We start from the raw sequence: 24693 nt of genomic DNA, 5'->3' as shown, positions 1-24693 counted from the left end.
TTCCTCCGCCCTGAAAAGAATCGACAGCTGGCGGGTTTTCCTTTTATTGGCAAGGTTCTCTTCCCCCCGTGCAGCCACACAGAGCGGCAGCCTCTCCCAGAAAGTTAAAGGCTTTTGGGGTGGGGGTGGGGGCTTTGGAATCAAGTCCTTGGAGGGAGGGGGAGACCCCCCGTTCTCTGACCCTTCCGCTGCAAGGGAAGTGGAAAGCAGACCACGCTGGGTGCAGAGCCTCAGGCCCTGGCAGCCCCCACAGCACCTGCCAGAGCTGTAAAGTGTCGCGTGTTCTTACCCGTCACGTAGTTAGAAGTCCAGGATGCAGGAAAGGGAGGAAGAGTTAAGTACGGAAACACCCCCCCCCCCAAAAAAAAGCAGGCTTGGGCCCAGTGGAGCTGTTGAGGTGGGGGGGGGTCAGCCTGCCCGCTTCCTCTTGCCAAGCGCTCAGTGACAGTTCTGGCACAGCCGGTGGCATCTCTCTCCATTCACGTTGCACCGGCAGCCCCCGCTGATGTCACCGTGGCCCTGCAAGAAAGGGGGGAGTGGGGTGACTTGGCAGGCGACCCTCATCCTGCCCCTCGGTGACACCAGAGTTGGACCCCTCCAGTTTCCCTCCGGGCCCCTTTGCGTTCTGCGGCTGCCTCCCTGGGAGACGCTGGGGCTCGGTGCTTTCCCAAAGCCTGCCGCCTTCCTGGGGCCTGAGCTGCAGAGGCCCTGGGCATCCTGGCCCCTGCCTACGTTGGGGCAGTGATCTGATGGGGCTCAGGCGAGAGGCGCTTTGGCAATTGGCTGAAAAAAGCCAGGCTTTGGGGTGGGGGTGGGGGGGGAGAAAGCAACAGGGGAGAGCCAGAGGCCCTGCTTGGCTCCTCCAGCATCAGCTATGCCGGACCCTTCGGGGTGAGCGGGGGGGGGACGGGGACTGCTGGGCAAGGTGCTTGGTGGCCCCTTCCACAGCTCCCGAGGAGTCCGCCTCCTGGGCTGCTTGTGTCCTTTCAGAGCTCAAAGGACCAGACAGGCTGCTCAGGAGGAGCAGGTGTTGTTAGTTCAGGCAAGTTTGCTGCTCCCGTCTGCGTGTGTGGACTGCCTCCCCCTGAGGACACCTACCCCTGGCCCCCAGCGTGGCCCCTTGGTCACCCAGCAGATCTCTGTCTTGCAGACGGGGCATCTGATCCAGTCACAGCCGCCCTTCTTCTGCACCACGATGCGGCACGCGGGGCAATGCATGGCCTCCCCCAGCTGCACCAGCGTCTGCCGGGACAGAAGACACCGTCAGCTGCTCCGAAGACACAGGCTCCGTGATGCAGCAGGGGTGGGGGGCTGCCTTTCTTGGCAAAGGAGCCGGTCTCACCTTCAGCATGTCGTTAGTCTCCCGGGCGGCAGTATCGTTGTGAGCCTGGGACTTTAACTGGTCCTGGTACTGCTTGCAGTTCATGCCCTCGTGAATGGCCTGCGGGCAGAGGCAGCTTCAGGCTGGGCCCTTCCACCTTGCAAGGCCCCCTCTCCCCACCCCCCCTTGGAACAGCAGGTGAACAGCTGCCCCCTGCTTTCAGTGGCAGCCGGCCAGCAAGCTTCAGGTGGGCTCCTCCGTCAGGGCACAGCTCTGCCTGGTCCCACTATCTTGGGCCTGGGGCCCTAGGAGCCGGCCTCCCCTGCCAGAGGAGGAACGCAGGAAAGGACGAAAGGGGGACTCGTGTTTCTGGCTGCCGGTCTCGTCGGAGGAGTCTGGAAAGGGCAGCTGAAGGGTGCAAATTCAGGGTGCCCCCACCACCTCTTGCCAGCGCTCCACCCACTGAGTCTCACCCCCAAGCAAAGACGTGTGTGTGTGTGTGTGTGTGCCCACCTTGCAGACGAGGCAGTTCAGAGCCCAGCAAATGGGGCAGCGGAACTCATTCACGTCGTCCTCATAGACACACCACCCGAGGCAGTCGGCCGTCCGGCAGTGGTAGCTGTTCTGCGCCCGGCTCTCAGCCACCGCCAACCGCCGCTCCAGGAAGCGCTCGTACTCCTCCAAGGACACCAGCTGCAGGGGAGGGGAGGGGCTGGCTCAGGGCTTGCCGAGAGCAGGAGTGGCTCCCCCCCCCCTCCTCCCAACGCTCCCTGGCAGCTCCCCAGTCCGGACTCACTGCCCGTATCTCCCTGTCTTGGAGGTGGCAGGTGCAGGCGTAGAAATCGTCCCGAAAGGGACAGGACACCTGGGGGTCCTGGCTGCAGTTGACCAGCTGGCGCAGGCAGGCTCTGTGGAGGGAGAAGGCGGCTCAGAGAGCGGCTGAAGTGGAGGCCCAGCCCTGCCTCCCTCCTCCTCCTCCTCCCGGTGAGGCTCCTCACCTGCAGAAGCTGTGCAGACACTCCCTCAGCAGCACCCCTTTGCCCGGCTCCACCTTCAGGTAGCAGATCCGGCACTCCATCTCCTGCTGGTTGGGCACCAGGGCCTCTTCCTCCAGCTGGCACAGCTGCTGGAAATTCTGCAGCCGCTCCTGCTCCTGGGCCTGCAGGAGGAAGGGCACGAAGCTGGGCTCAGCAGCCGGCAGAAAAGGGGCCCCGGAGGCCCTTTGGGAGACAGCCGGATGCCTGAGAGGCAGAGCACCCCACGAGCAGGGACCTGATGAAGATACCAGAGCGGAATCCCTGGAAATGTTATTGGCACAGCTACGTGAAATGCCCACCATGCATCAGCCCCGCCTCTCAGAGCCCTCTGGCACGAAAGGCACTGCGAAGGCACAGGGTGAGGGCAGCACAGCTGAGAAACGGGGGTCTCTTTGTGGCCTTGGCAGCCGGGCAGACAATGGAGCCGCCCTTGAGGGCACTGCAGGCCGGACAGCCTTTCCCTGCCCCTCGGGCACCATCGGATGCTACGAGGCAAAGGATTTTGCCAGTGGGGTCTACAACATTCACGGCCCACCCGGCCAGAGTCTCTGCCCTTGAGGAGGGGGCGCCTTGGCAAGCAGTGGGGAAGCGAGGGGAGCCGGGATTTTCTGCAGCAGCTTCACGGAATAAATCTTCCCTCCTGCACATTGTTGTTCACCAGAGCCCTTCTCTGCCATTTTAAGAGCTGCTTATTTATCAGTGCATCATTTTGCCACCTCCCAAACCCACTTGCTCCCTGGAAAGCTCGCCCCAGGCAGCTGAACTCCAGACAGCAGCACCGAAATGAGAATGCGCAATAAAACGTACATATCAGGGCCCTGTAAGGTGGACCAAGAGCATCAGAAGAGGCAACAGAATCCACAACTGCCTCCTAAAGACGGGGAACACGTTCCAGGGAGCAGCCTTGAACCGGAAGAGCCTCGGGGGGGGGGGGAGGACTGAGCACAGAACCAAGTTGGCCGTGAAGCCATAACCAACCGTTCTCCTCTACAAAATTTCCAAGCAACGGTGCAGGATCGCTGGAGGAAAGCTGGGCTTCACAGAGGACCATCTGAAGAAGAGCCTCACCAAGAGGAAGGCAACTGCCCTGCCTGGGCAGATTGAGGGGTCCTGTCAAGAATTTAGTTCCCAGCCCCTAAATAGGAGCAACCGGCGCAGGGGGTTCCAGCTGCCCGGACCCCATTATGCCCCAGAGCGGAACCCAACCCATCTCCAATGGCTGCCCCAACGCAAGTCTTGATAGGAGTCAGGCAAGGGCCCCTTCCCCAGGCAGCCCCTTGACCCCTAGGGTCAAGGATTCCCTTCCGCAAAGGGGTCCTCTTTGCAAACCTGGCGCTTTCCGTGACAGACACTGGGGAAGCCTTCAGCCTCCGAAACCTCAATGGGAAAGGACCTCTGGCCTAGACCAGCTCCTTCCTGGGCACTGAAAGGTTGACCCCGCCTTCAATGGACGGCCTCCCTTCCCACTGAAAGAAAGGCTGAAGTTGCAGAGTTTATGCAAGGCTCCAAAGCTCCATTTCCGGCAGAGAAAGCAGGTTCAGGATGTGCTCCAAGGGCTTTCGCATCCTGGAGTTGCCATCCTTCAACACTTTGGGTGCACAATAATCACTGCCTTTGCCGGGTCAAACAAGCCAACTGCAGTCTGGACGTTGCCGATCCCGGTGGATGGTGACCTAATTGGGTAAGCGTGCTCATGTGGCATTGGCAAGGTACGGTTTGCCCTGGATTCCGGCTTTGCTGGGCTCATCCAATGGCACGACGGACAAAATGGATCTTGAACTGATCTGAAGCCAAGCAGGATAAACCTCTCTCAGAGCAAGTGGATCCTTGCATTTGACTCTCCCGGCTCTGGAGCCCTCTCTTTGGATGGAGGGGTTTCACCTATCGCTACGGCAGGCTTTCCCTCCTTTAAAAAGTGCATCTTTTCCTGCATATTTAAAAAGGCAGGAGGGTGGCTTATATTTTGAGAACCACCAGAAGCCCAGCAGCGGTGCTTCCTGCCAGTGCTAGCCATCGCCTCCTCCTGGGCCCCTGGCAGCCCAGGACCATTCAGAAGGGCCCAACCTCCAGTGACTGATGCTCCCTCCCCCCCCCCTTCGTTTGGCTCCCTGAGGCCCGGCTGGTCTACTCAGGCGCCTCTTTCAGGCAGTGCGGAAGCTCCCATGCACCTTTGCTCCAACAGACATTGCTGCAGCCACTCGACTGTGAAACAGATTACATCCGAAGCCTGCACACCCGCCAATCGCAAGACGGGGTGTGGGCACTTACTGTATGCCCACAGAAAGCAAAGAAGTTTGGTGGTGGTGGTGGGCAGGTGGAAAACGCCATCCTTGTTGGCAATCAAAGCCAGAGATTCATGTCTTGGGAAGGCTCCACTCCCTTTTCCTACGATGTTGTACAACTATAATATTAAATTTATATACTGCCCGATTCTCAGGCACTCCAGGAGGTTTTGTTTATGCAGGAGGAGAGGAAGGACTCAGAGCTTTTGTGAACCTGGTAGCCACAAGAGGAAGCCATGCGTTAAGAGCTGTGGACAAGGGGCTCTGGGTTTCTCTAGGGGTGGGGGACTTCACCCCCCCCCTTTCAAGCACCTTCTGCCACAATAGGTGCAGAGGGAGCCCCTACGAGGATTTCCGCATAGGAGCTCAGCCACCAAAACAAGACCCGCGATGCCCTCAGGTGATGCCAGCTGCGATGAGGGAGGGAACCAAGGGCCTTTAAAGCTGAAGGGGGCAGCAAGGGGCCTCCTCAGAAGATTTGCTCCCCAGACAGAGGGAATTTCACACAAGGGCTCCCGCCACCACACCCACAGCCATCATTTGGGGGGGGGGGGATCTCCCTCCTGGCTCAGTCAAGAAAGGAACACGGATTCACAGGGTGGGCCACCTGGCCCAAAGGCATCTTTTAATGCAACAAGATCTCCAATTCATTTCAAAACTTCAAATGTTCAAATGCGAGATGCAGAAATTAACCCATCTCAGAACGGTACCCAAAGCCATGTTTAGTGAAGGGCTCGGAAGCCGCCTGTTCTCTAGAATTCATCCCTCTGCTGATGCTCACCGGCAGGCAGGCTGGGCCCAAGCGCCCCCAGGAAAGGTCCCCTGGTCCCGGGGCTCCCCAGCTTGGGACCCGCTCGGTAACGCCTGGCCCCAGAGGGCCACCGGCTGCCAGCCAATCCGTCTCCTGCCAAGAACCCTGGCCAAAGGACAACCTTATAACTTTCTGAAACGCCACCCCCAGAGGGGCACTGGAGGAGTTCAACGGGGCGCCTCTGTCTCCAGCATCCCTCTCGCATCACACGCTGCCTAACCGCCAGGCTGCTCAAGGCTCCCTGCCCAGCAGCTCCACAAGGCAGTTGGGGAGGGGGGAAGGGAGGACCTTCAACCGAAGCCTCAGTCCCCACCGGCAACCAGAGCAGCCCTCCACCCAGAACGACCCTCTGGCCCCCAGAGAGGGAACCGGGTGGAGCAGAGGCCTGTCCTCCCGCTTCCTTTGGCCGCAACTGGGCCCCCCAGTAAGTTCCCAATCCCAACAGGGGACAGCAACCCTGGCCTGACTCTTTGGGCAAAGGGCCATGCTTAGCCCCCCTCCTCCTCGGGGCCACGCCCGCTTCTCTCTCAAAGGAGGGCTCTGGTGCCTGCCTCAGTCGGGGCCGGGGCCTGTGGCGCCAGAGGAGCTGGGCAGGGCTGCGAGGGCAGCTACGAGAACTCCGAGGAGAGGTGGATGAATTCGTCCAGGGGCCCAAGGCTGTGGGCATAGGGCACGGCTGGACTGTCTTCTCTCCTTCCCTTTTCCTGCCACAAGAGAAAAAAGAAAGAAGAGAAGAGAGTCATCAGGGGCTCCTGAACCGCTGCCTCCCCCTCCTCGCTTTTCGCCCCCTCCCCACAAGCCTGATTGGGGACCACAATCGCCCTGGAAGCTTCAAAGACGGAGAAATTCTTGCAGGGTACAGGATGCCGCAGGAAAGTAAAAGGAAACAAAGTAGAAGGAGGCTTGTACACAAAGTGTAACAGGAACAGGAAAGGTCACTTTTGCAAAAGCAACAGGACTTATAAAAAGACAAAGGCTATACGGCATTTCTAATTTTACACAGAAGGCTTTAATAATACCCAACGCTCATCCACATCGGTGCTTACGAGTCACGCAGAGTCCCGACTTCTGTGCAGTCCCACTGAAGGAGACCCCCTTCCCACTGAAACCGGCTGGCTCAGCCTTCTCCCCCCACCCCCAATGGAGCCTTCACCTGTGCCTTCTCTGCCACAGCCGCCTGGGTGCTACCTCTTCCTGAGCCTGTCGAACCAGGCCACCATGCCCACCCTGGCCCACCCTCCTCCCTGGGTCCTCTGTGGACTGTCCCTGAAAGGGGGCTAGAAGCTGCCTCTTGGGATGCCAGCAGGGGGGAAGGCCTGGAGGAGTTGCAGGTGCTCCCTGGGCACAAGGGTATCCGGGTGGGAAGCCGACTGTGACAAAGCTTGCACGGCAGAGCCGATGCCGCTCCGAGGAAGGAAGTTGCAGGCATTAAGATCCGCATAACAAGGGGCCCTTCTGAAGAGGAGGGGGCTGTGGCCCACCCATGCGGCCCACCCTCCCACCGGAGAGGGCTGGGAAGCACTCCCAGGTTTGCAATCCCTCCCTCTGGAGCTGGGCATTCGGTGCCTGCTCTTTCAGCGTTGGGGAAATATGTACTTTTACCACCTTGTGATTGTTGAAGGACCGGAGTCTTTAAGTAAATTCTAAATCTCTAATTTAAAGATTTGAAATTCTGCATTTTACAAAGAGTAGCCCTGCATTTGCAAATCTGCAGCCTCTTCCAGGCCGAGTGGGAGCTGATTCAGCCAGATGCGGCTCAACAGGGTGAAAGGCCTGGGCCCAGGCAGAGGTCAACCCTAACAGTGCGAGGAAATGCTTCCGCCAAGGAGCCCCCTCCATCACCAGTTCCCCCACTCCCACTGGCCTACCTTCTGGTACTGCAGGATGCCCTCCTTCTCCTGCTGGATCCGCCAGAGTTCCACATCGTCCGGCCGGTAGCTCACAGGGACCACGTAGCCAGCAGGGCGGTCAGTGCTGCACATTTCGCAGCCGGGGCGGGTGGGCTTGTTGATGAACGTGCAGGTGGGACACGACCAGCCAGCCTGGGCGAAGGAGAGGGGGAGCCCTTCCTCAGTGCCCCCTGCCGGGCAGTGAGGAGCCGAGGCTGCCCATGGGAGCACAGGGCACCTGGGCAGGGCTCAGATGACTCAGGGGAGCCACCTCCTGCCCTGCTGTCAACGTACCTGCACAGGAGAAGGGGGGGCAGCAGCTGGGATGGTGGGGGATTGAGTGCGACACGGAAGGGTTTTACTCATATGCATAGAGTCCAGGAAGCGAGTGATCTCCCCAACATCCGACTTCCTGTTGAGCTCTTTCCCACCTGTGGGCAGAGAAGCCCTGGGATGAGCCCGGCCCTCTTCCAAGCAGGAAGGGAAGGCCAGCACTGGCGCATGGCCTTCCTCCTAAGCCATGCGGGTGGAGATGTATTTCCCCAGCTCACCTTTCTTCGCCAAAGAAGTGGCGCTGCCTTTGTGTCGGCTGTCAGAGCTGCCGGGGACTGCTGAGGGGGGTGGCTGGAGCACCACCCAGTCCTTGTCCTCCTTGTAACGCTGCTCGGAGAGGTTGGCTCCCTTCGCTGAGAGCAAGTAGAGGAAGGCTGTATCGCCATCCTTCCGGATGCCGTAGGACCCAACCGTCCGGCTGTCCACACACAGGCATTGCCCAATAATCCAACGCTGGACAGTGGGGTGGAATCCATAATCCTGAAAGACCTGGTGGGGCAAAGCAGGTGGGCGCATGGGGGCAGCTCCAGTGCCTAAGCAGGCCTCCTAAGCCCACAGCTGTGCCCAATGCCCCCTTTCCGGAGGCTGCCCTGGAGGGAAGATGAAGCGAGCGGAGTACCTGGTGCCGGAGGGCGGCGATTGTGGTGTGCGTGTGCACCCGGGCTGTGATGCTGGCAGAACAGGAGGCGTCCTCCACGTGCACCTTCATGCTAAGAGGAAAGAGCTCAGTGAAAGAGGCGCCACCTGCAAAGCGAAGGACAGGAGCCCGACCAGAGGCCTCCCTCTCTTCTGACTCACCTGATCTGGCCGGCAGGATAGCAGGACTCCTTCAGCTGGATGCGCAGGGCGGTGTGCTGCTGCGCAAGCAAGGAAGCACACCGCATGGCCTCCTCTTCGTTTCCCAGTTCGATGGCTGAAGAAAGACGGAGCACCAAGTCGTCTGAGGAAGCAAAGGGGAGACTGCCATTTATTTACTCTAGTTTTGGCTTTGGCTTGTGCCCTGCTCACACCGTAGAAAGCAAATATTCAGCATCCTTGGTAAACTAAAAAAATGGTAACAGGGAAATAAAGACGAAAAGAAAAGAAGAGCCATAAAATGGTCCCAACCCTCTGCAGAATATCTTCAACCTCTTCCTTGAGGGTCCTCTTGGACCAGCCTAAACTATCCAGGGTGGCCATACGAGTGGACTGTTCATATCGCCTGGAGGATTGGGAACCAGAAGCAGCTTTTCCCTGGATGAGTTAATAGGTTGGGACCATTCAGGTGAAAGCCAAGCTATAAAGGTAAAGAACCATGGCTTTCAATTGCGCCTGGATGACCAGAGCAGCCAGAGCAGGGCCTGATGGAGATGCAGGATACATTCCCAGTGATGGGACCCAGCCAGCCCACGGGCTCTGTGGCTTTAAGCATCCAAGCGGCCTTTAGCTTCGGGGGGGGGGGGGGGGGGAGCGCAGTGCAGTGGTCTAAACAACTAGGGTTCCTCCCAAAGGTGGGCAAAGGCTCCTGAGCCACAGTTTCCATCCCTGTTCCAGAAGCAGCAGCAGCAGAGAATCCACATCCTCTTCCTTCAGGAGAACTTGTGGTCACCCAGAGGTAATAGGGGTGCAAGTGGGGGGCCTCAATGGACGAACAGCATTTCTGTCTTATCAGGGTTCAGTTTCAGTCCCTTCTACCTTCATCCAGATCCCAACAGCCTCCAGGCCCCTGACAGTTCGGAGAGGGGATGTGAAGCCAGGTGTCACCTGCTTACTGATACTGAACCCCAAACAGGGGAGTGGGCTGACCCTAATGGAACCCCTTTAATGTCAGGACCACCAAAACCGCCTCTCTTCCCCACGGGCAACTGATGGGGCCCACATGCTGGAAGAGGAGCGGAACCTCTGCAAAAACGTTAAGAGGGACCAATGCTGTCTCAGTCACTTACCTGAATCCCACCTGAACAGAGATACATCCAGATACATCATGCGGTTTAAATAAAGTTTACTGTTCTCTATGGTTTTGTTTTAGGTGTTGTGTCTGTTTTTAATCTCTATGTGCCTAGAGTTAGTAGTAAATTGTCATTCACTAGAGTCATGTTAGTCCATGGTTGTTCAAAATCAGAAGGAAACTGGTAGCCACTCCGTACATTTGATGAAGTGAGCAGTAGCTCATGAATTTTAATGGTAGTTTACAATTTAAAAAAAAAACTTCTAGTCAGAAAATGTGCTTTCTAAGTGTGGTTGTAAGTGTCTTGTAAATCTAAATAATAAACAAATGACTTCTCCATACTGTATTGAATATGCCCCCCCCCCCCTCAAACTACATTCTTCGTGTAGGTGGCACAGTGGTTAGTGTGAAGTACTGCAGGCTATTTCTGCCACCTGCCTGTAATTTGGCAGTTCAAATCTTACCAGGCTCAAGCCTTCCATCCCTCTCAGGTGGGTAAAATGAGGACCTAGATTGTTGGGGGGCAAGAGGCTGATTCTGTAAACCACTTAGAGGTGGCTGTAAAACTACTGTAAAGCGGTGTATAAGTCTAAAGGCTATTGCTATTCTCTCAAACGTTTTGTGACTAGATAATAGTTTATCCAACACCAATGGATTCAGGGAGGGTCTTATCAGAAGGGAAAGAATCACAGCTTCTTTCAAAACTGCTGGAAACTCCCCCTCCAATAATGGGGCAGTGATAGCTTGCACTGTCCTCAGTGGGCATGGGTCAAGTTCCCAGGTGGCAGAAGATCATCCAGGTAGCCCTCTCACTGCTTCCTCAGAGGCTACACCCAAGGCAGAGTCCCTGTCAATGCAGCCAAGTGATGCCTTCATTGTCCTGAAAACTGGCCAATGGTTCTCCTGACCACAGCTTCCAAGTACTGACCCAGCAGGAGCTATGACTCCCAGAGAACGTCGAGATCAGACAAACTCTACCTTGATCTAGAACTTACAGAATTAGTTTCTGGATTAATGACCAGGATTGGTTTCAGAATTAACCACTCTAGATTAAGCCTTAATTAAATTAAGCCTCAGTGTTTCTTTCCACTGAAACCTTACAAACTTCCGCTGTACAGGTGATCCTTAACACACAACAGTTTGTTTAGTGACTGTTTGAAATTACAAAGGAATTAAAAAAGTGATTTATGACCATTTTTCTCACTTATGACCTTTGCAGCATCCCCATGGTCATGTGGTCATATTTCAAAAAAGCAATTAACTCATACTTATGTCCATTGCAATGATCCCCTTTTGTGACCTCCTGGCTAGGAAAATCAATGGGGAAGCCAGATTCATTTATCAACTACGTTACTGACTAAACAACCGCAGTGATTCATTTAACATCTGTGGCAAGAACGGTCATAAAATGGGGCAAAATTCATTTAACAAATGTCTCCATTAACAACAGAAATTTTGGAGAGGCTCAAGTGTGGTCGTAAGTCAAGGGCTTCCTGTATCTCCATTCGCTCTGTGTATCATCTGCATCTTGATGACACTGGACCCCAAACTGCCAAAGGCACCCCCAGGCGCATGCATTAAATAAAACAGCGCAGACGTCTCATCCCTCATGAACAGGAACCGGAGCTGCCCAACGAAGTTGAGGAAAACAGCACCAACGGCCCCGAACCCTTGCAGACAACTCACAACGGTTCAAGATATCGAGAGCTGCTAAGAGACCCAGCAAAATAAGAACTGCTGAGATTTCAAAAAGGAGACTTTTTTTTCCTGTTTCCACAATTGGGCCTCACTGCATGTATTTCAATGTGATTATCCTGAAAAACCCTGACAGCCCAGAGCGGATAAGCAGCACCTCCTTCTCTTGTTGCCAGGCTATTAGGAGGTGCCATGCACTGACCTTTCTTTGCAGTCTCCAGGGGAAGGGAGGCAGCCAAAGGCTGGGAAGAGGGCCGGCCGGTGAGCCCATTGGTTCCTTCTGGAGCTGGCGAGAGAAAGCAGTTTTCTTTTTGAGAAGCCCGGGCCTTTGGGCGAGAGAAGGCAGGCCCTGGCAACCGGCCCAAACCCTCCCTTGATCAGAGGCAAACAAGCCCTAAATGAGCTCATTCTAAGGAAGAGCCGAGCGAGTCCCCGGGGCAGCAGGGCGCCACAGAGCCTCCTCAGGCGGGAGCAGCTCTCGGACCCCGCTTTCTTTGAGGGGGGCTTCCGCAGGCCCCCTCCCGTCCCCAAGGCCCCCTCCCCGACCGACCTTTCTGCACTTCGCGCAGGGAGCTGCTGACCGCCGCCCACCAGGCCTGCGCCTCCTGCTCGTCCTCGAAGTGGAAGAGCAGCGGGTCTTCGGGCCGCGCCAGGACCTTCAGCTCGTGGCAGGTGCCGCTCTTGGCCTCGTACGAGATCTCCCTCAGGCCGTACTCCACCAGGCCCTGCCGGGCAAGCGCAGGGAGGGAGGGAGGCTCACTCGGGACGCCCGGGAAACGGCGGCCCCCTCCCCCTCGCGCGCTCCCCCCGGCCCCCCTCCTCTCCAGCGCCCCCCACCCCCACCCCGCCCCCTCCCGCCCCCTCACCGGCTCCGGGCCCGAGTCGGGGCCGCCGTGCAGGCCGAGGCGGAAGCGCTCGGGGCCGGGAGCCGCGCTCAGCTGGAGCCGGAGCAGGCGCCGAGTGTCCCGGGCGCCCGGCGAGGACGAGGCCGGCGGCGTCCGCGGCACCCAGGCCCGCGCCGAGGCCACCACCGTCTGCCCCCCCGGCGCAGCGGCCGCGGAGGCCAAGTCCGGCGATGCCGCCATCGCGCCGCCGGAAGCGGAAGCCCCGCGCGCCACCATCCCGGAAGCGCTGCCTCCTCTTCCGGCGGGGCCGCCGCGGGGCACGACGGGAGCCGTAGTCCCGTCGTGCCCCGCCCTGGGCCCCCGTGTTCTGGGAGCATCGACGCTAGTCCTCGGCTGACGACGCTTCGCTTAGTGACCGGTGGAAGTCACAAGGGCCCCGGGAAAAGCGACTTAGGGCCGTTTCTCACACTGACCACCGTCGCGGCATCCCTGTGGTCACGTGATCGAAATTCAGCTCGCATTTTATGACGGTCGCAGCGTCTGAGGATCCCCTCTTGCGACCTCCTGACAAGCAAAGTCCACGGAGAAGCCAGATTCACTTAGCGACCTCTCCCTCCCTCCCTCCTTCCCTCCTGCCTTCAAAGTGCTTTGGAGAATAGGCTGAGCGCCTCTTCTGGGTGGCAGCTCCGCAGATATTGGGAGGGGGCTCTCGTGTCACCCCCGGTCCTCCTCCTCCTCCTTAAACTGGACGAACCGAATTCCTGCAGCCCCCGAATCGTCTTCACTGTTTTCCCTCTGCGTTTTATTTGACATCTTTTCTATCTTGTGGTGACAAAACCTGGACACAACATTCCAGGTGTGGCCTTGCCAAGGCATTATAAGTAGTGACAGGTCCCCCCCCACTCCCCCCCCACTTAGAAAAGCCCCCAGGACCTGCCTCTCCCCCCCCCCCACGGGGGCATTAGGGGTCAGTGAGTGGAAATCCCCCCACCCCCACCCCCCGAAGTTGTTAGTTCTGTGCTCAGTTGCCATTTCTCGTCTTAAAATAGCCAGTTTGGCTCCAGTGGCGAAGGGGCTGGGCTAGAAATGGGAGAAAGGAGAGTTTGAGTCCTGCCTTAGAAGCTGAAGCCGGCTGAGTCACTTTGACTACTGACAGGATTGTTGTGGGGTAAAAGAAAGAAGGAAGAAGGGTTTTGTACAATGATCTCCTTGAGCAATTGATAAAAATAGTAAAAGCAGGATATAAATAAAATTTTATACTTCAGATTTTAGAATTTATATTTGTATATAAATATACGTATGTATGTATATGTATGTATTTATATTGCTGGTTTATGGTTTATTAGGTATTTAGGCTATCCTGCTTATGTACAACATACCCATAACGACCCAATAAAATATGACAGTAACGGCGTCACACAGTTTGAGCCAGGCTGCCTTATAAAAACCTGAATGAATGAATGACTACAATTTAGCAATGGAAACCAGCTGACTTTCTTACTTGTCTAACTGTAATTTCTACATGAGCGGTTCACCTTCTGCTCCACATTCAGCACTCAGCCAGGTGTTTGGTGCTGTGGTTGAGCTGCTCAGCCTCCTTTTGGCAATGGGGGGGCTGCTTTACAGCCCCCCAAAGCACTTCCGGGCATCCTAAAACATTCCCCTCCACCCAGTCAAGCGCTTGGGAACATATTTCCATTTGCGATTGATCTGGAGACGGTGTGCCCTCCGATCATGTGATCACCACTTGCAATCTTCTGAGGAAGGTTGTAAGGGGGGGGGGGCATTGGATTTGAGGTCACTTGATGTAAATTTCATGGAACATGACATTCCCACTGCTTCTATGATTGAAACACTTTTGCAGTAAAATGTGTAAATTTCCAAAAAGGACAACAACTTGTGTTGCAAACAAACAAACAAACAAACAAACAAAATATCATAGGGTAGAGCACCTTGACTCATAAGCATTTAAAAATGCACTCAGGTGTAAAAGAGGGAGGGAAGAGGAACAGCTTCAAGAAATAAAACTAGCAATAAAAAAGAGGTTTGAGTCAACACTCCAAAATATCAGATTCCATTCAGATGGAAGCAAATTCTCATTATGTTAAAACATTTACAAATGTAAGCAAAATATCTCAAAATCATTTCTTTTTATAAGTTTAATTAAGCATTTTAAACCTTAAAAATTTCCAGAAGAAAAAAATTCAAAATTGTATTAAGAGCAGACAAGGAACTGTAACTGCACAGCTTTTATATGCAGATGAAAAGATCATAACAGTGAAAGGTAAAGGTGCTGGAGCAGGTCACCCATTTACTCCAAATTTCTCAGAAGAGAGAGAGAGAGAAAAAAGTGGTTAAAGTGAGCAGAAAAACCCTCAGCCGCCTTCACTGACCCAGAAGGAAGGAGGGAAAGAAGAGGGGGATGCACAGAGGCATTCACAGGTATCACTGGGGGCATCTCATACACACACTCATGGTAAAAATGAGCAGACACTCACACTCCCCCCTTTCCTGCTTCCCTCCAAAGAATGACCCAGAAGGAAGAGGGGGGAAATACACGCAGGCAATCACAGGTCTCTGGATCCCTTCACTTATCACTCCCTCAGGGCATCAGGGACATAAACTCACATTCATACTGTAATCAGATCTTCATGCTTACTCATGCCAACCAATCATAGGTATTTCAGGAAGCCTTTTCACAAGCCAATGAGCTCCATTTTGCACTATTATTAGAGGATCCCACACTCGCTTCAGGTTTGGAAATGGTAACACACGTACACACACACACACACCATTAAAAAACCTTACAACTTATTGTTTCTTTGTATGAAAGGGAATCAGTACATTCACACCAACTTTTACCATCAACATAGTCACATTTGCACTGCAATCAGAGTGTTTGTGTAAATTAACAAATCTTAACAAACAAACCATGGGGTTGTATAGAAGACAGAGAAAGAGACAAACAGACAAGAGGGGAAAAAGAAACCCCAACGTTTTCCCTTTTCTTTTAAGTACCTTTATGTAGCCAAATTAGTTTTCCTGTATCATCTTTCAGCAAAGCCCATTTGCCACACAGTGTCCTTGTTCTCCATGCCAACCAAGATAGGCAGGCATGTGCCTGGCATCCCAGGCTTCAAGGAAATCTCCAAGGGAAATTCTTATCACCCACAAGCTAACGCTTCCCATAAACCCTGTATATGCACTTTGGCCTAATCGGGTGACCTGCTGTTAGTTTTCGGAAGAAAAAAAAATTCCAGGAAGGACTTCAATTCTCTCAATGAAGTATTCAGCCCCTTTCCTCGTAGGGAATTCCGCTAAGATTTTCTGGATCCAAAAAGAGGAAAGACCTCTGCCCCTCTGCAGTGAGTACCAGCACCTCCTTCTCTCTTTACGCACAATGGGCCTTTGCTTTTTTGCTTTCACAGGACAAAAGCAACAACAACATCAAAAATTCATTCACTTTTCCATCCATTTTCACACTCTCTCTCTCCTTTCCCTGGGCCATATCCATTAGTTAGGCTAACTTGGAGTCTCATCTGGGGGGTGCCAATTGTTGAAAGAAATGTCCTTCTGGGTTCAGCTCCAAGTGGAGAAAAAAAGACATGGAGGCTGTTTGGAAAGATGGTTTTAATGGTGGACAAGACCACATGGCTTGAGCTCCTGAACAGGAAAGGTGATCACATGCTTCAATGTTGGGTGGAGAAGAAGAGAAGGAAGGGCTGAGATGCTGAGTCCCTGGTTTTATGCCCTCTCTGGCCTTTGATCTTGAGCTTGTATCCTGATTGGTTGTCAGATTCCATGGGGCCGTGCAGGGGCAACTCTCTAGGCTGCGTTTTGAATCCAGGTTTGGTTGAGTTCTCAGATGCCAAGTGGTAAGTTGGGTAAAGAGCCAATATTATCATGCCTTAATCCCATTCTCCTGGAGCTGAAGGGGAGAACTCTTTATTATGTAAAGGGACTGGCTTGGGCATCTTAATGGTCCATTGACAAAGTGGGTGGGGGCAGGAAGCTGCAGGGAGCTATTCTCTCTTTAAAACATGGTTCTTCCTTTTCACATCCAGGGGAATATTCTGCCTTTTCAATATCTCCTAGGATATTTCATTTTCCTGGTAAAGCAGGATAAAATGTGAATTAAAATATAAGAATAAGACGTGGCAAAAGGGACAGATGAAAAGCTTGCTTGTAAAAAGACAGGAAAATGTCATTGGACTTCAACCACAGAAGTCCAGTAAAAGTTCCAGTAAATCTCCTTATGGCAAAAGCCCAAAACCACAGGGTTCATCTAAAGTTCGCATAGAGACACGTGTAGCCAGTACCTATGGCCCAAGACAAAAGGAGAAGTCAGACAATATCTACTTATAAGGCTTCTTTCCTCAAGGCAACCAATAAGAAATGAGTTAAGTGTTTCCGTGCGACGCTGCCTTTGAGAGTGTATAAGAACGCCTGATTCGATAATTAATGAAGGTGGTTCAGAACTTGCAATGCTAGTCTTCTGTTCTAGTTTTCTGAACCTGGCTGCCAATAAACTTCTCCGTGACGGTTGCAGCGTCCTGGGATCACGTGATCCCATTTTGCATTGGGGAAGCCGGATTCACTTAAAAACCGTGTCACTAAGTGAACAACTGCAATAATTCGCTTGACAACTGTGGCAAGAAAGGTGATAAAATGGGCCAAAATTCACTCAACAACTGTCTCGGTGAGCAACAGAAATGTTGGACACAGTTGTGGTCGTAAGTCAGGAACTGCCTGTGTTCAGAGAGCTCCCCTATTTCGCATTAACGAAGGAGGGGGAGGAGGGGGCTCTGGAACGACACAATCCTTAGCAAGAATAAACTGAGGGGTGCAGGTGTGTCTTTGTGTAGTCCACGGGGGGGGGGGGTTCCCTGTGTGACACCCCCCCCCCCCAGCCACACCCCGCCTTCAACCAGGAGCCCCTCGGCGCCCCCCCCCCCCCCAAGACCTCCGCGGGTGGCCCCTCCTCCCAGCGCCCCATTCGCAGCCCCGCCCTCCTCCCGGAGGACCAGGCGGGACGAGGGGCGGGGCCTGCCGCCTTGAGTGGCAGCCGCCCCCTCGCCTTTGTTCCCTGGCCGACGACACCGCGCCCTTGAAGCCCTGACCAATGGGAGGAGGACTCTTCTTCCGAGGCGGGCGCTGATGCGGATTGACGCGGAGGGCAGCCACTGAGTGCTCTCTTCCTGGCGATCGGCGCCGCTTTCCTCCAATCAGAGTGGCGAGTCTGGCGGGCGCCCAATCCTTGACGGGAAGGGCGCGGCTTCCCGCTGCTGTTGTCGTCCGCTGCCTTCCGAAGGAGAGGAGTCCGATCGGGGGCTTTGCTCGCGGGAGCGGCAGGCGGGCGGTGACGGCGCGGTGGCTCTTCCAGTCGGGGACATGTCGAGGCGGGCGGGGCTCCGGCAAGCCGCTTGGAGGAGACGAGTGGCCGCGCAGGCGACGGCGGCGCCCGACTCGAGTTCCTCCGGGAGACTGCGCCGCTCGACGCCCCCCCGGCCCTGAGCCCCGGACGCGGCCCGCGGAAGGCGAGTAACGGCCCTCCGGGAAGCGCCCTCAGCCGCCGGACTACATCGCCCGGCATGCCCCGCGCCGAGGCGGAATCAGGCGGCGCGCGCGGCATCATGGGGCCCGGGAGGGAGGGGGGAGGGAGGGGCTGCTGGGCGCGCGGCATCGCGGGAAGTGTAGTTTTGGCCGGCGCAGGAGCCTCCCGAGGAAGGCCTGAGGGTTGGGCTGCCCTCGCTGGGGCCGCTGGGGCTGCGGGACGTTTGCGCGGCTTCCAATGTCTGGTTGGGGGGGGGGCGTAAAGAAAACGGGGGCTGCGCCTGTTCTCCGAAGCTCCTGAAGCAACGGATGGAAACGAGTCAAGGGGAGACGCAGGCTGGAATTGGAGAGAAGCTCCCTGACAGTGAGGACAATTAACCAGCGGAACGACTTGCCACCAGAAGTTGCCCCATCACTGGAGGCTTTGAGGAAGAGGCGGGACAGGCATTTGCCCAGGATAATGTAGAGGGTGGACTAGAAGACCTCCAAGGTCCCTTCAAATGCTGTTATTCAGCCTCCACCAAGCGGATGTCATCCCATCTTGGGTTCCACGGAACCCATTGAATTGCTTTGGAGTTGCACACTAAATGCACACAATTGATGCCCCCTAACCAGGCTTGCCCCGCTGGGGCCAGCCCAGCCTGGCTTAGTAAGGCAAGGGGGCTCCCCAGGCACCCCTAAACTCGGCTGTGGCTTACCACAGAGAAGCCGCACCACATGCTGCTGAACCACAAGCAGCCCTGCCTGCCTGCTTAGCCCAGGACGTGCTAGAGGTGCTTCCCCGAGCCAGCCGGGAGTCCTTCCAAAGCCTCCATTGGCTCCCCAGAGGAGCCTTGTACGGCCTGCCTGCCGTGTCCTCTTGCAGAGAGGGCTAAACTCTCCAGGCGGAAGGGCTGCTGCGGGAGGCCCAATGGGCAGCTTTCCGGCTGCCAAAAGCCCCACCGCTAAAAGGGGTCAGATGCAAAGTTGCATGTGGTTTTGTCTGGTAGCATTTTGGGGAGCAGCAAAGGGGATCTCTGGGGGCACAGCTGGCGCTGATTCTTCTTGAGGCTTTTGATGATCTCCACTGCTCTCCCTTGGTGGCATTTCTCTGCCCAGCCGTTTCCAGCCTCCCGTCCCAAATCTGTTCCTCTTTTGAGGTCCGGTTTTCAGACCAAAAGCTGCTGGGACGCCCCTCCCCGAGTGTTAAGGAGAGTGGATCCTGGGGGATCCCCCTGGCTGAGCCGCCCAGCTCTCCCTCCCGTTTCCCCAGGTGTAACCAGAGGATCCGTTTCTTTCTCTCTGCCAGGGAGTTCAACTGCACTGCAAAGTACCGAAGGCCTCTTTGGCCCCAGGAAGTGCAATAATGAAGCTGTTGGAAAACTCCAGTTTTGAAGCCATCAACTCCCAGTTGACAGTGGAAACGGGAGACGCGCATATTATTGGCAGGTGAGGGTGTGGGCGCTTTGGAGGAAAGGGCAGCGGTTGTAACAGGAGTCTTCAGGTATGGTCCCCCTAATTAATATGGCTTCATATGGCAAATTGGTGTCAATTCTGGGCCAGAACCCATCCTGCGAAAGAGCACCCGGCCCACCCACCCTGGTCCAGCGATTCCCGTGAGCAGCCCTTGAATCTCCAATCAGAGCAGCTGCTTGGCCCTTTGCCCGCCTGTCTTGAGCAGCCATGAGGGTCTCCTTGTGTGGAGATGCCTGATTGCGAGCCTTCATTCTTCCTTTTGCTGACTTCAGCTGCTTCTTTCCTGAGAGCAGTTTGGTCTCCTTTCCCTTCTTTCCCTGAGTTCTCTGGCTGTCTTTTCAATTCCGCCACCTTTTGTTTTCATACCTCTGTCGAGCCCTTCGTGTAATCCCACCAGCGACTTCACGCTTTCTCCTAGGTAGCTCCCCTCCGTCCCTCAGGGCCTTCGTTTTTAATGACCTCCCTGGGAATCATGGATTTGTCCTCAATTGCATCAGCCTTGAAATTGGGCCGTGAGAAAGAAATGGCAGACCCTCTTAGCTGAAATACCATCTCCATGCAGAGCAGTCAATGCTTTATCATACATTATAATACCATATATTAATATCTTGTATTATATTATTATTATATGTTAAATTTACACGCTGCCCATCTCGCTGCCAGGCAACTTTGAATGAACGAACAACTGAATCCAGAATTATTCTGATTTATTGCTGACTTGCCTTGTGGGTGTCTCGAAAGGAACCTCTTTGGTTCACCTCCTGGCCCGGGCAGCAGCCAAGAGGGGCCACCGTCTGGCTGGCCAAAAAATGGGTCTTTCCCTGAAAAACAGGTGCCAGGCTCCGCTAGCTCAGGAGGAAGCAGTGGCCCCGAAGCGACCTTGGCTGGGGGTGGAGGTGGGGCTGGCCTCAGGGGGATCCCTTCATCTCCCCACAGGATCGAGAGCTATTCGTGCAAGATGGCCGGGGATGACAAGCACCTCTTCAAGCAGTTTTGCCAGGAGGGTCAGCCACACGTCCTGGAGGCTCTGTCGCCGCCCCAGACCACCGGCATCAGCCCTAACCGGTAGGTGCACCCAGCCGCCTGTGCAAAGGCCACGCTCCCCCAAAGGCCCCTGTTGGCTTGCACTACCAGTCAGCTGCACGAGCGCAGCTCCCTTGGAGACAGGAACAGGAAAAACAAGGTGGCGGGGTGGGGGGCAATAAAGGGGCCTCTTCCCAGCCTCCCCCTCTAGGTCAGGTCAGCCGGCTGGCTGGCCTGCTTGGGGAAAGGCTGCTGTCCCCTGTCCCCGTGGGAGGACATGGGCAGCGTCTCTCCAACCCCCCCAATTGAGCTAAGCAGGACCCAGATTGCCTGGGGAGCCTGGCTGCCCCCTCCAAGGCAGCCCTGGGGCCAAGCGGTGTGTGTGTCTGTCGTGCCAGGCTCAGCAAGAGCCAGAGTGGAGACGAGGAGGGGCCCCTCAGTGACAAGTGCAGCCGAAAGACCCTCTTCTACCTGATCGCCACCCTGAACGAATCTTTCCGCCCGGACTACGACTTCAGCGCCGCCAAGAGCCACGAGTTCAGCCGGGAGCCCAGCCTCAACTGGGTAAGCGGGCCCCTTGCCCTCCGCACTGGCAGGGCAGCCGACCTTGGAACCCTCTGGAAGCCTCTGTCCTGGGTCCCTTGCCCAAGGAATCGAGGGGGTGCCCGGGAGAGACCTCCAGGGACTCGGGGGCTGGTAGCGCTCACGGAGGAGGAAGCGTTGTGGCTGGAGGGCCCTGAGGTTGCTCGGGGTGCAGGAGAGGGTGGGCGCTGTTTGTCCCGCTTCCCGCCCGAGTTCCTCCCGCTGTCATCAGGCCTGGCCAGACTTTGGAGAAGGCGGCTTCTCCCTCCTTCCCGTTACCCCCTGTACCTAGCCCAGAGGTGGGGTGCAGTGCGCCTCCACTCCTGAAATGCTGCATTGGCTCTTCCACCAACCTCCGCATCCTGTGGAAAGACTTTCTGGGAACCGCAGGATGCGCCAGTTCCTCCCCATTTGCAGTCCCAGGTGTGTCCATTTGGGGGCGTTTTTCAGGTGGTGAATGCCGTGAACTGCAGCCTCTTTTCTGCCGTCCGGGAGGATTTCACTGCTTTGAAGCCTCACCTGTGGGACGCGGTCGACCAGGAGATCTGCCTCTCCGAGTGCGACATCTACAGGTGGGAGGCTGTGAGGGAGTTTGGGGGGGCGGGAGGGGGGAGGGCGTTCCCCCCCCAAGCGAGGCCCCTCCAGCTCCCCTTCTGTGCCACAGCTACAACCCGGATCTGGATTCGGACCCCTTTGGGGAGGAGGGCAGCCTCTGGTCGTTCAACTACTTCTTCTACAACAAGCGCCTGAAGAGGATCGTCTTCTTCACCTGTCGCTCCATCAGGTGAAGGCAGGGGAGGCCCTGGGGGTCCCCGGCTCTTCTCCCGGCCTCCGGGGTGTGTTCTGAGCCCCCTTTGTGTCCCCCCCCCCCTCCAGCGGCTCCACCTACCGTACTCACTCCGAGGCTGGGAATGAGTTGAACATGGACCTCAGTGAGGACGATGCCGAGGAGACCCCCGGCAGCTGCGACAGGGACGGGGGCAGCATTGAGGCGGAGAAGTGAGTTGTCCCCCGCCCCCCGTACTCCCCCCCCCGCCCCTGGCCCCACCTGCTGCAGTCTGGGGGGGGTCATTCTTGGGCCAAGCCTGGCCGCCTCTCGCCTGGGCTGGAGAAGTGATGGGCGCCCCCTTCTGCCAACAGGAGGCAGGTGGTCTGCATGTGATTCCTGTGCCGGGGGCTTCTCCCATGGAGGACGGCGCTGCCAGCTCTTTCCCCAAACAACTCGGCCTTGTTGCGTTGCTCTGCCTGCCCTGTGGATGCTGCGTGCGGAATTGGCCCTCCGGACGCCCAGGATGCTGCCAGCAAGTCCTCCGCCTGCCGGCTCAGCCTTCAGGGACCCAGTTCTTGTGACTCTGCGCCTCTCCTGCCCTGCCTGCGGGACACGACGATTTGCAGGCGGGGAGACACGGCCCCGAGGCTGGCTGATGGGAGGGGGGGGCCGGACTGGCTGCTGCGGGGGCTCCTTTTAGCCTTGAGACCCTGGAAGGAGAAGCTGAATTAACATGGGAACCCCCCCCCCTTTTTTTAATCCCCCCCCCAAGACCTTTGCCCTCAAATAGCTGGACTGGCATTTGGGGCCCTCTGGCTTCCCCCAGGGCTCCTAGAGATTTTATTTTTGTATTCCTGCCAAGGGTCTGCTTGTGCCCCCCTCCCCAGCACTTTTACCAGCTGCAGCAGCAGCGGCTCCCCCTTCCCAAAGACTGATGGAGGCTAGCTTCCCCCCCCCCTCCCAACAGGAGCCCCCAGCAGCGCTCCCTGCACTGAAGGGGCCAGGGCTGTCCATCCATTTGTCCGTCCATCTGAACAGCAGTCCCCTCTCCTTCTGCCCTGCTCTCCTTTCGCACTGACTCAGATTCCTGCCTGGGGGGTGTGTGTGTATCTTTGTGTGTCTTTTGTGGGAGTGGGCAGGTGCCATTGCCTCTGCTGCAAACATTTGGACAGCCTGCCCCCCCACTGGGGCCAATGGTGGGGACAGCAATTCCTCTCCATTCCCTGCCTTCAAATGGGGTGCAGTATAAAGGGGGGGGGTGCTATTCTCCAGGACCCCCACCAAAATTCAGCCTTGCATAGACACTCCAAATCTGCCCATTGCAGGAGCACTTAATCTCCCCCCCCCCCCCCCGTGGAATGGTGGTCCCTCTGGAAGACATTCAACTCCCCCCCCCCCCTTGTTGGCTAGTGGTTCTGTTGGCTATAAAGGTTTTTTCTCTCTGACTTTTGTCTCTGGCGGATTTTTGGGGCGCTGGTGAAGCAGGAGGGGGGATGATCCCGGGGGCTCCTTGTCTGCTTTGGCCCTCCGGGGGGGGGAGGCCGGGCAGCCCCTTCCTCTGGTTGAGCGTTTTCCACAAAAGGAGAAACCCCAATTGGGCGGGGGAGCAAAAGGGGCGCCCCGGGTGGTTACGGATCTGCAAACGCTGCGGGCGGCGCCGACCGCCTGACCCCCCCCCCCCCGGTCCCCTCTGCTCTCGGGCTCCACGCGCGGAGTCGGCGGAGGGGCGGCCGGCGCTGGGACAGGGTGGAAAGCAGGCGGGGCGGGGGTCTCGGTCCCCGCTGCGATCAAAGCCCGGGTGAGCTGGGCTTGGGCCAGGGCTCTCAATCCGTCTGCCCGGGACGATCGGCGCCGGAGACCGGTGTCCCGGGGCGGCCCGTGTGCGGAGGGAGAGCGCTCGGCTGGCTCCGGCTACGCCCGGCCTGCAGGAAGCGGCGCCGCAACCGCCCGGCCGTCGCCAGGGAGACCCGCCGCCAGGTGCCTCCAGGCGCAGGTGAGCCGCTCCTGGCCGGGCGGGTGGAGGGGTCGCGAGGCTTCGGGCGAGCGCGGCCGCCCCTCCGAGGGGAGCGCTTCGTCCGGCCTTTGGCTGGCGAAAGGTCCGTCTCCTCCGAAGGGCTCCCGGGCCGGTTGCCGGGGATGCCGGGCGGGACCTCCTAAACGGCCGTTTCTTTCCTCCTGTCCGCTCGGCCTCCTGCAGCCGCCTCGTGGCGCGCCGCCTGCTTCCCTTCCCAGCCCCCGTCCACCCCCTAGGTAAGCGGGCGACCCCCGGGAGCGTGGCAGCGCCGCGCGTGGCTCCGGATGCAGCGCAGGCCTACTCCGCGGGGCTGCCGCGCGGCTTGCCGAGGATGGGCGCAGTGCAAGTGATACCAAAGCGGGCGCTGCCTCCCCCGGGCAGGAGCTGAGCCCGAAGCGGGGCTGCCTCGCGGGGTCCGGCGGGGGCGCTCGCCCATCATCCGCCTGCGGGCTCTCGGGGGAGAGGCGTGCCGGAATACACTCGGGGTGAGGGGGGTATTCGCGCCCTCGACGAGGCTGCCGCGCTCCGGAGGCGGCTGCGGTGCCGCCGCGGAACCCCGCTCTGCCTTTGCGCCTAATCTTCACTTCCCAACCGTTTGGTCCCCGAGCGATGGCAGCCACGGAAGTGTTGACGAGGGAATTTTACGGCCCCTTGATGACCATCCTGGCAGCATCTCTCCGTCCTCTGATGGCGTTACTGTCTGTCGGGGGGTCCTCCGCCTGCCCTGGGTTTTCCTCTTTAGTTATAAAAAAATTAAAGTGGGATGAAAAATATATATTTTTTTTTAAACAAAAACCCTCCCCGGGGCTCCTCGGGGCTCCCTTGTTTTCTTGCAGACATTTCATTCCCCAAACTAGGGAGGCACCTTCACTGATGTTAGCCCTGGTGATGCTACCCAGCTTGGCTCAGGTGCCTGTGCCAGAGAAGAGCCAAGCTGAAGGAGCCCCTCCCACCTTCAGGGGTTGTTTCCTTCATTGGTACAATTCCCCAAGGGGGGGTTGCCTGTTAGATATCGAAAGCTGTGCGACTGCACCACGGCCTGGACTGGGAGCCACAGGTGGGCTACGCAAGCAGCTTCCAGGACTCCTTAAAAAACATTTCTCTTCCATCCCTCTGATCTGTGCCCTCCCTCCTTTTTCTGATCCTTTCCATTTCCA

At 56.8% G+C, this 24693-nt stretch overlaps 2 protein-coding genes across 2 annotated transcripts; one reads left to right on the top strand and one right to left on the bottom strand.

Moving 5' to 3' along the window:
* Positions 1-27: 27 nt before the first annotated feature.
* SHARPIN (SHANK associated RH domain interactor) lies at positions 28-12403 on the bottom strand. Its single transcript, XM_032223421.1, has 14 exons — positions 12162-12403; positions 11846-12020; positions 11498-11581; positions 8472-8613; positions 8293-8383; positions 7892-8162; positions 7635-7771; positions 7320-7493; positions 2320-2480; positions 2118-2229; positions 1835-2014; positions 1343-1441; positions 1099-1242; positions 28-519 (listed from the first exon to the last, which is right to left on the bottom strand). Exons 1-14 carry the CDS (start codon positions 12378-12380, stop codon positions 439-441), a joined length of 2070 nt encoding a protein of 689 aa, XP_032079312.1. The 5' UTR covers positions 12381-12403; the 3' UTR covers positions 28-438.
* A 4997-nt stretch (positions 12404-17400) lies between these two features.
* MAF1 (MAF1 homolog, negative regulator of RNA polymerase III) lies at positions 17401-22903 on the top strand. Its single transcript, XM_032223450.1, has 8 exons — positions 17401-17677; positions 18982-19121; positions 20085-20213; positions 20570-20735; positions 21204-21325; positions 21418-21537; positions 21630-21752; positions 21894-22903. The coding sequence occupies exons 2-8, from the start codon at positions 19039-19041 to the stop codon at positions 21913-21915; spliced, it is 765 nt and encodes a 254-aa protein (XP_032079341.1). The 5' UTR covers positions 17401-17677; positions 18982-19038; the 3' UTR covers positions 21916-22903.
* The last annotated feature ends 1790 nt before the right edge of the window (positions 22904-24693 follow it).

This window comes from Thamnophis elegans, chromosome 8 (assembly GCF_009769535.1).
Source record: "Thamnophis elegans isolate rThaEle1 chromosome 8, rThaEle1.pri, whole genome shotgun sequence".
NCBI classification, from domain to species: domain Eukaryota; kingdom Metazoa; phylum Chordata; class Lepidosauria; order Squamata; family Colubridae; genus Thamnophis; species Thamnophis elegans.
The sequence above is the reverse complement of the archived record's forward strand: the minus strand, read 5'-3'. Positions and strand labels throughout refer to the sequence as shown.

Bases quoted from the DNA above. Each gene is read 5' to 3' on its own strand.
- SHARPIN (XM_032223421.1), bottom strand. From the start codon at position 12,380: ATGGCGGCATCGCCGGACTTGGCCTCCGCGGCCGCTGCGCCGGGGGGG. The intron at 11,582-11,845 runs GTCGGTCGGGGA...TTCTCTCGCCAG, and splicing joins CCTGCGCGAAGTGCAGAAAG to CTCCAGAAGGAACCAATGGG. The intron at 7,494-7,634 runs GTACGTTGACAG...TCCTTCGCCCAG, and splicing joins CCCCCCCTTCTCCTGTGCAG to GCTGGCTGGTCGTGTCCCAC.
- MAF1 (XM_032223450.1), top strand. From the start codon at position 19,039: ATGAAGCTGTTGGAAAACTCCAGTTTTGAAGCCATCAACTCCCAGTTG. The intron at 21,538-21,629 runs GTGAAGGCAGGG...CCCCCCCTCCAG, and splicing joins TTCACCTGTCGCTCCATCAG to CGGCTCCACCTACCGTACTC. The intron at 21,753-21,893 runs GTGAGTTGTCCC...TTCTGCCAACAG, and splicing joins GGCAGCATTGAGGCGGAGAA to GAGGCAGGTGGTCTGCATGT.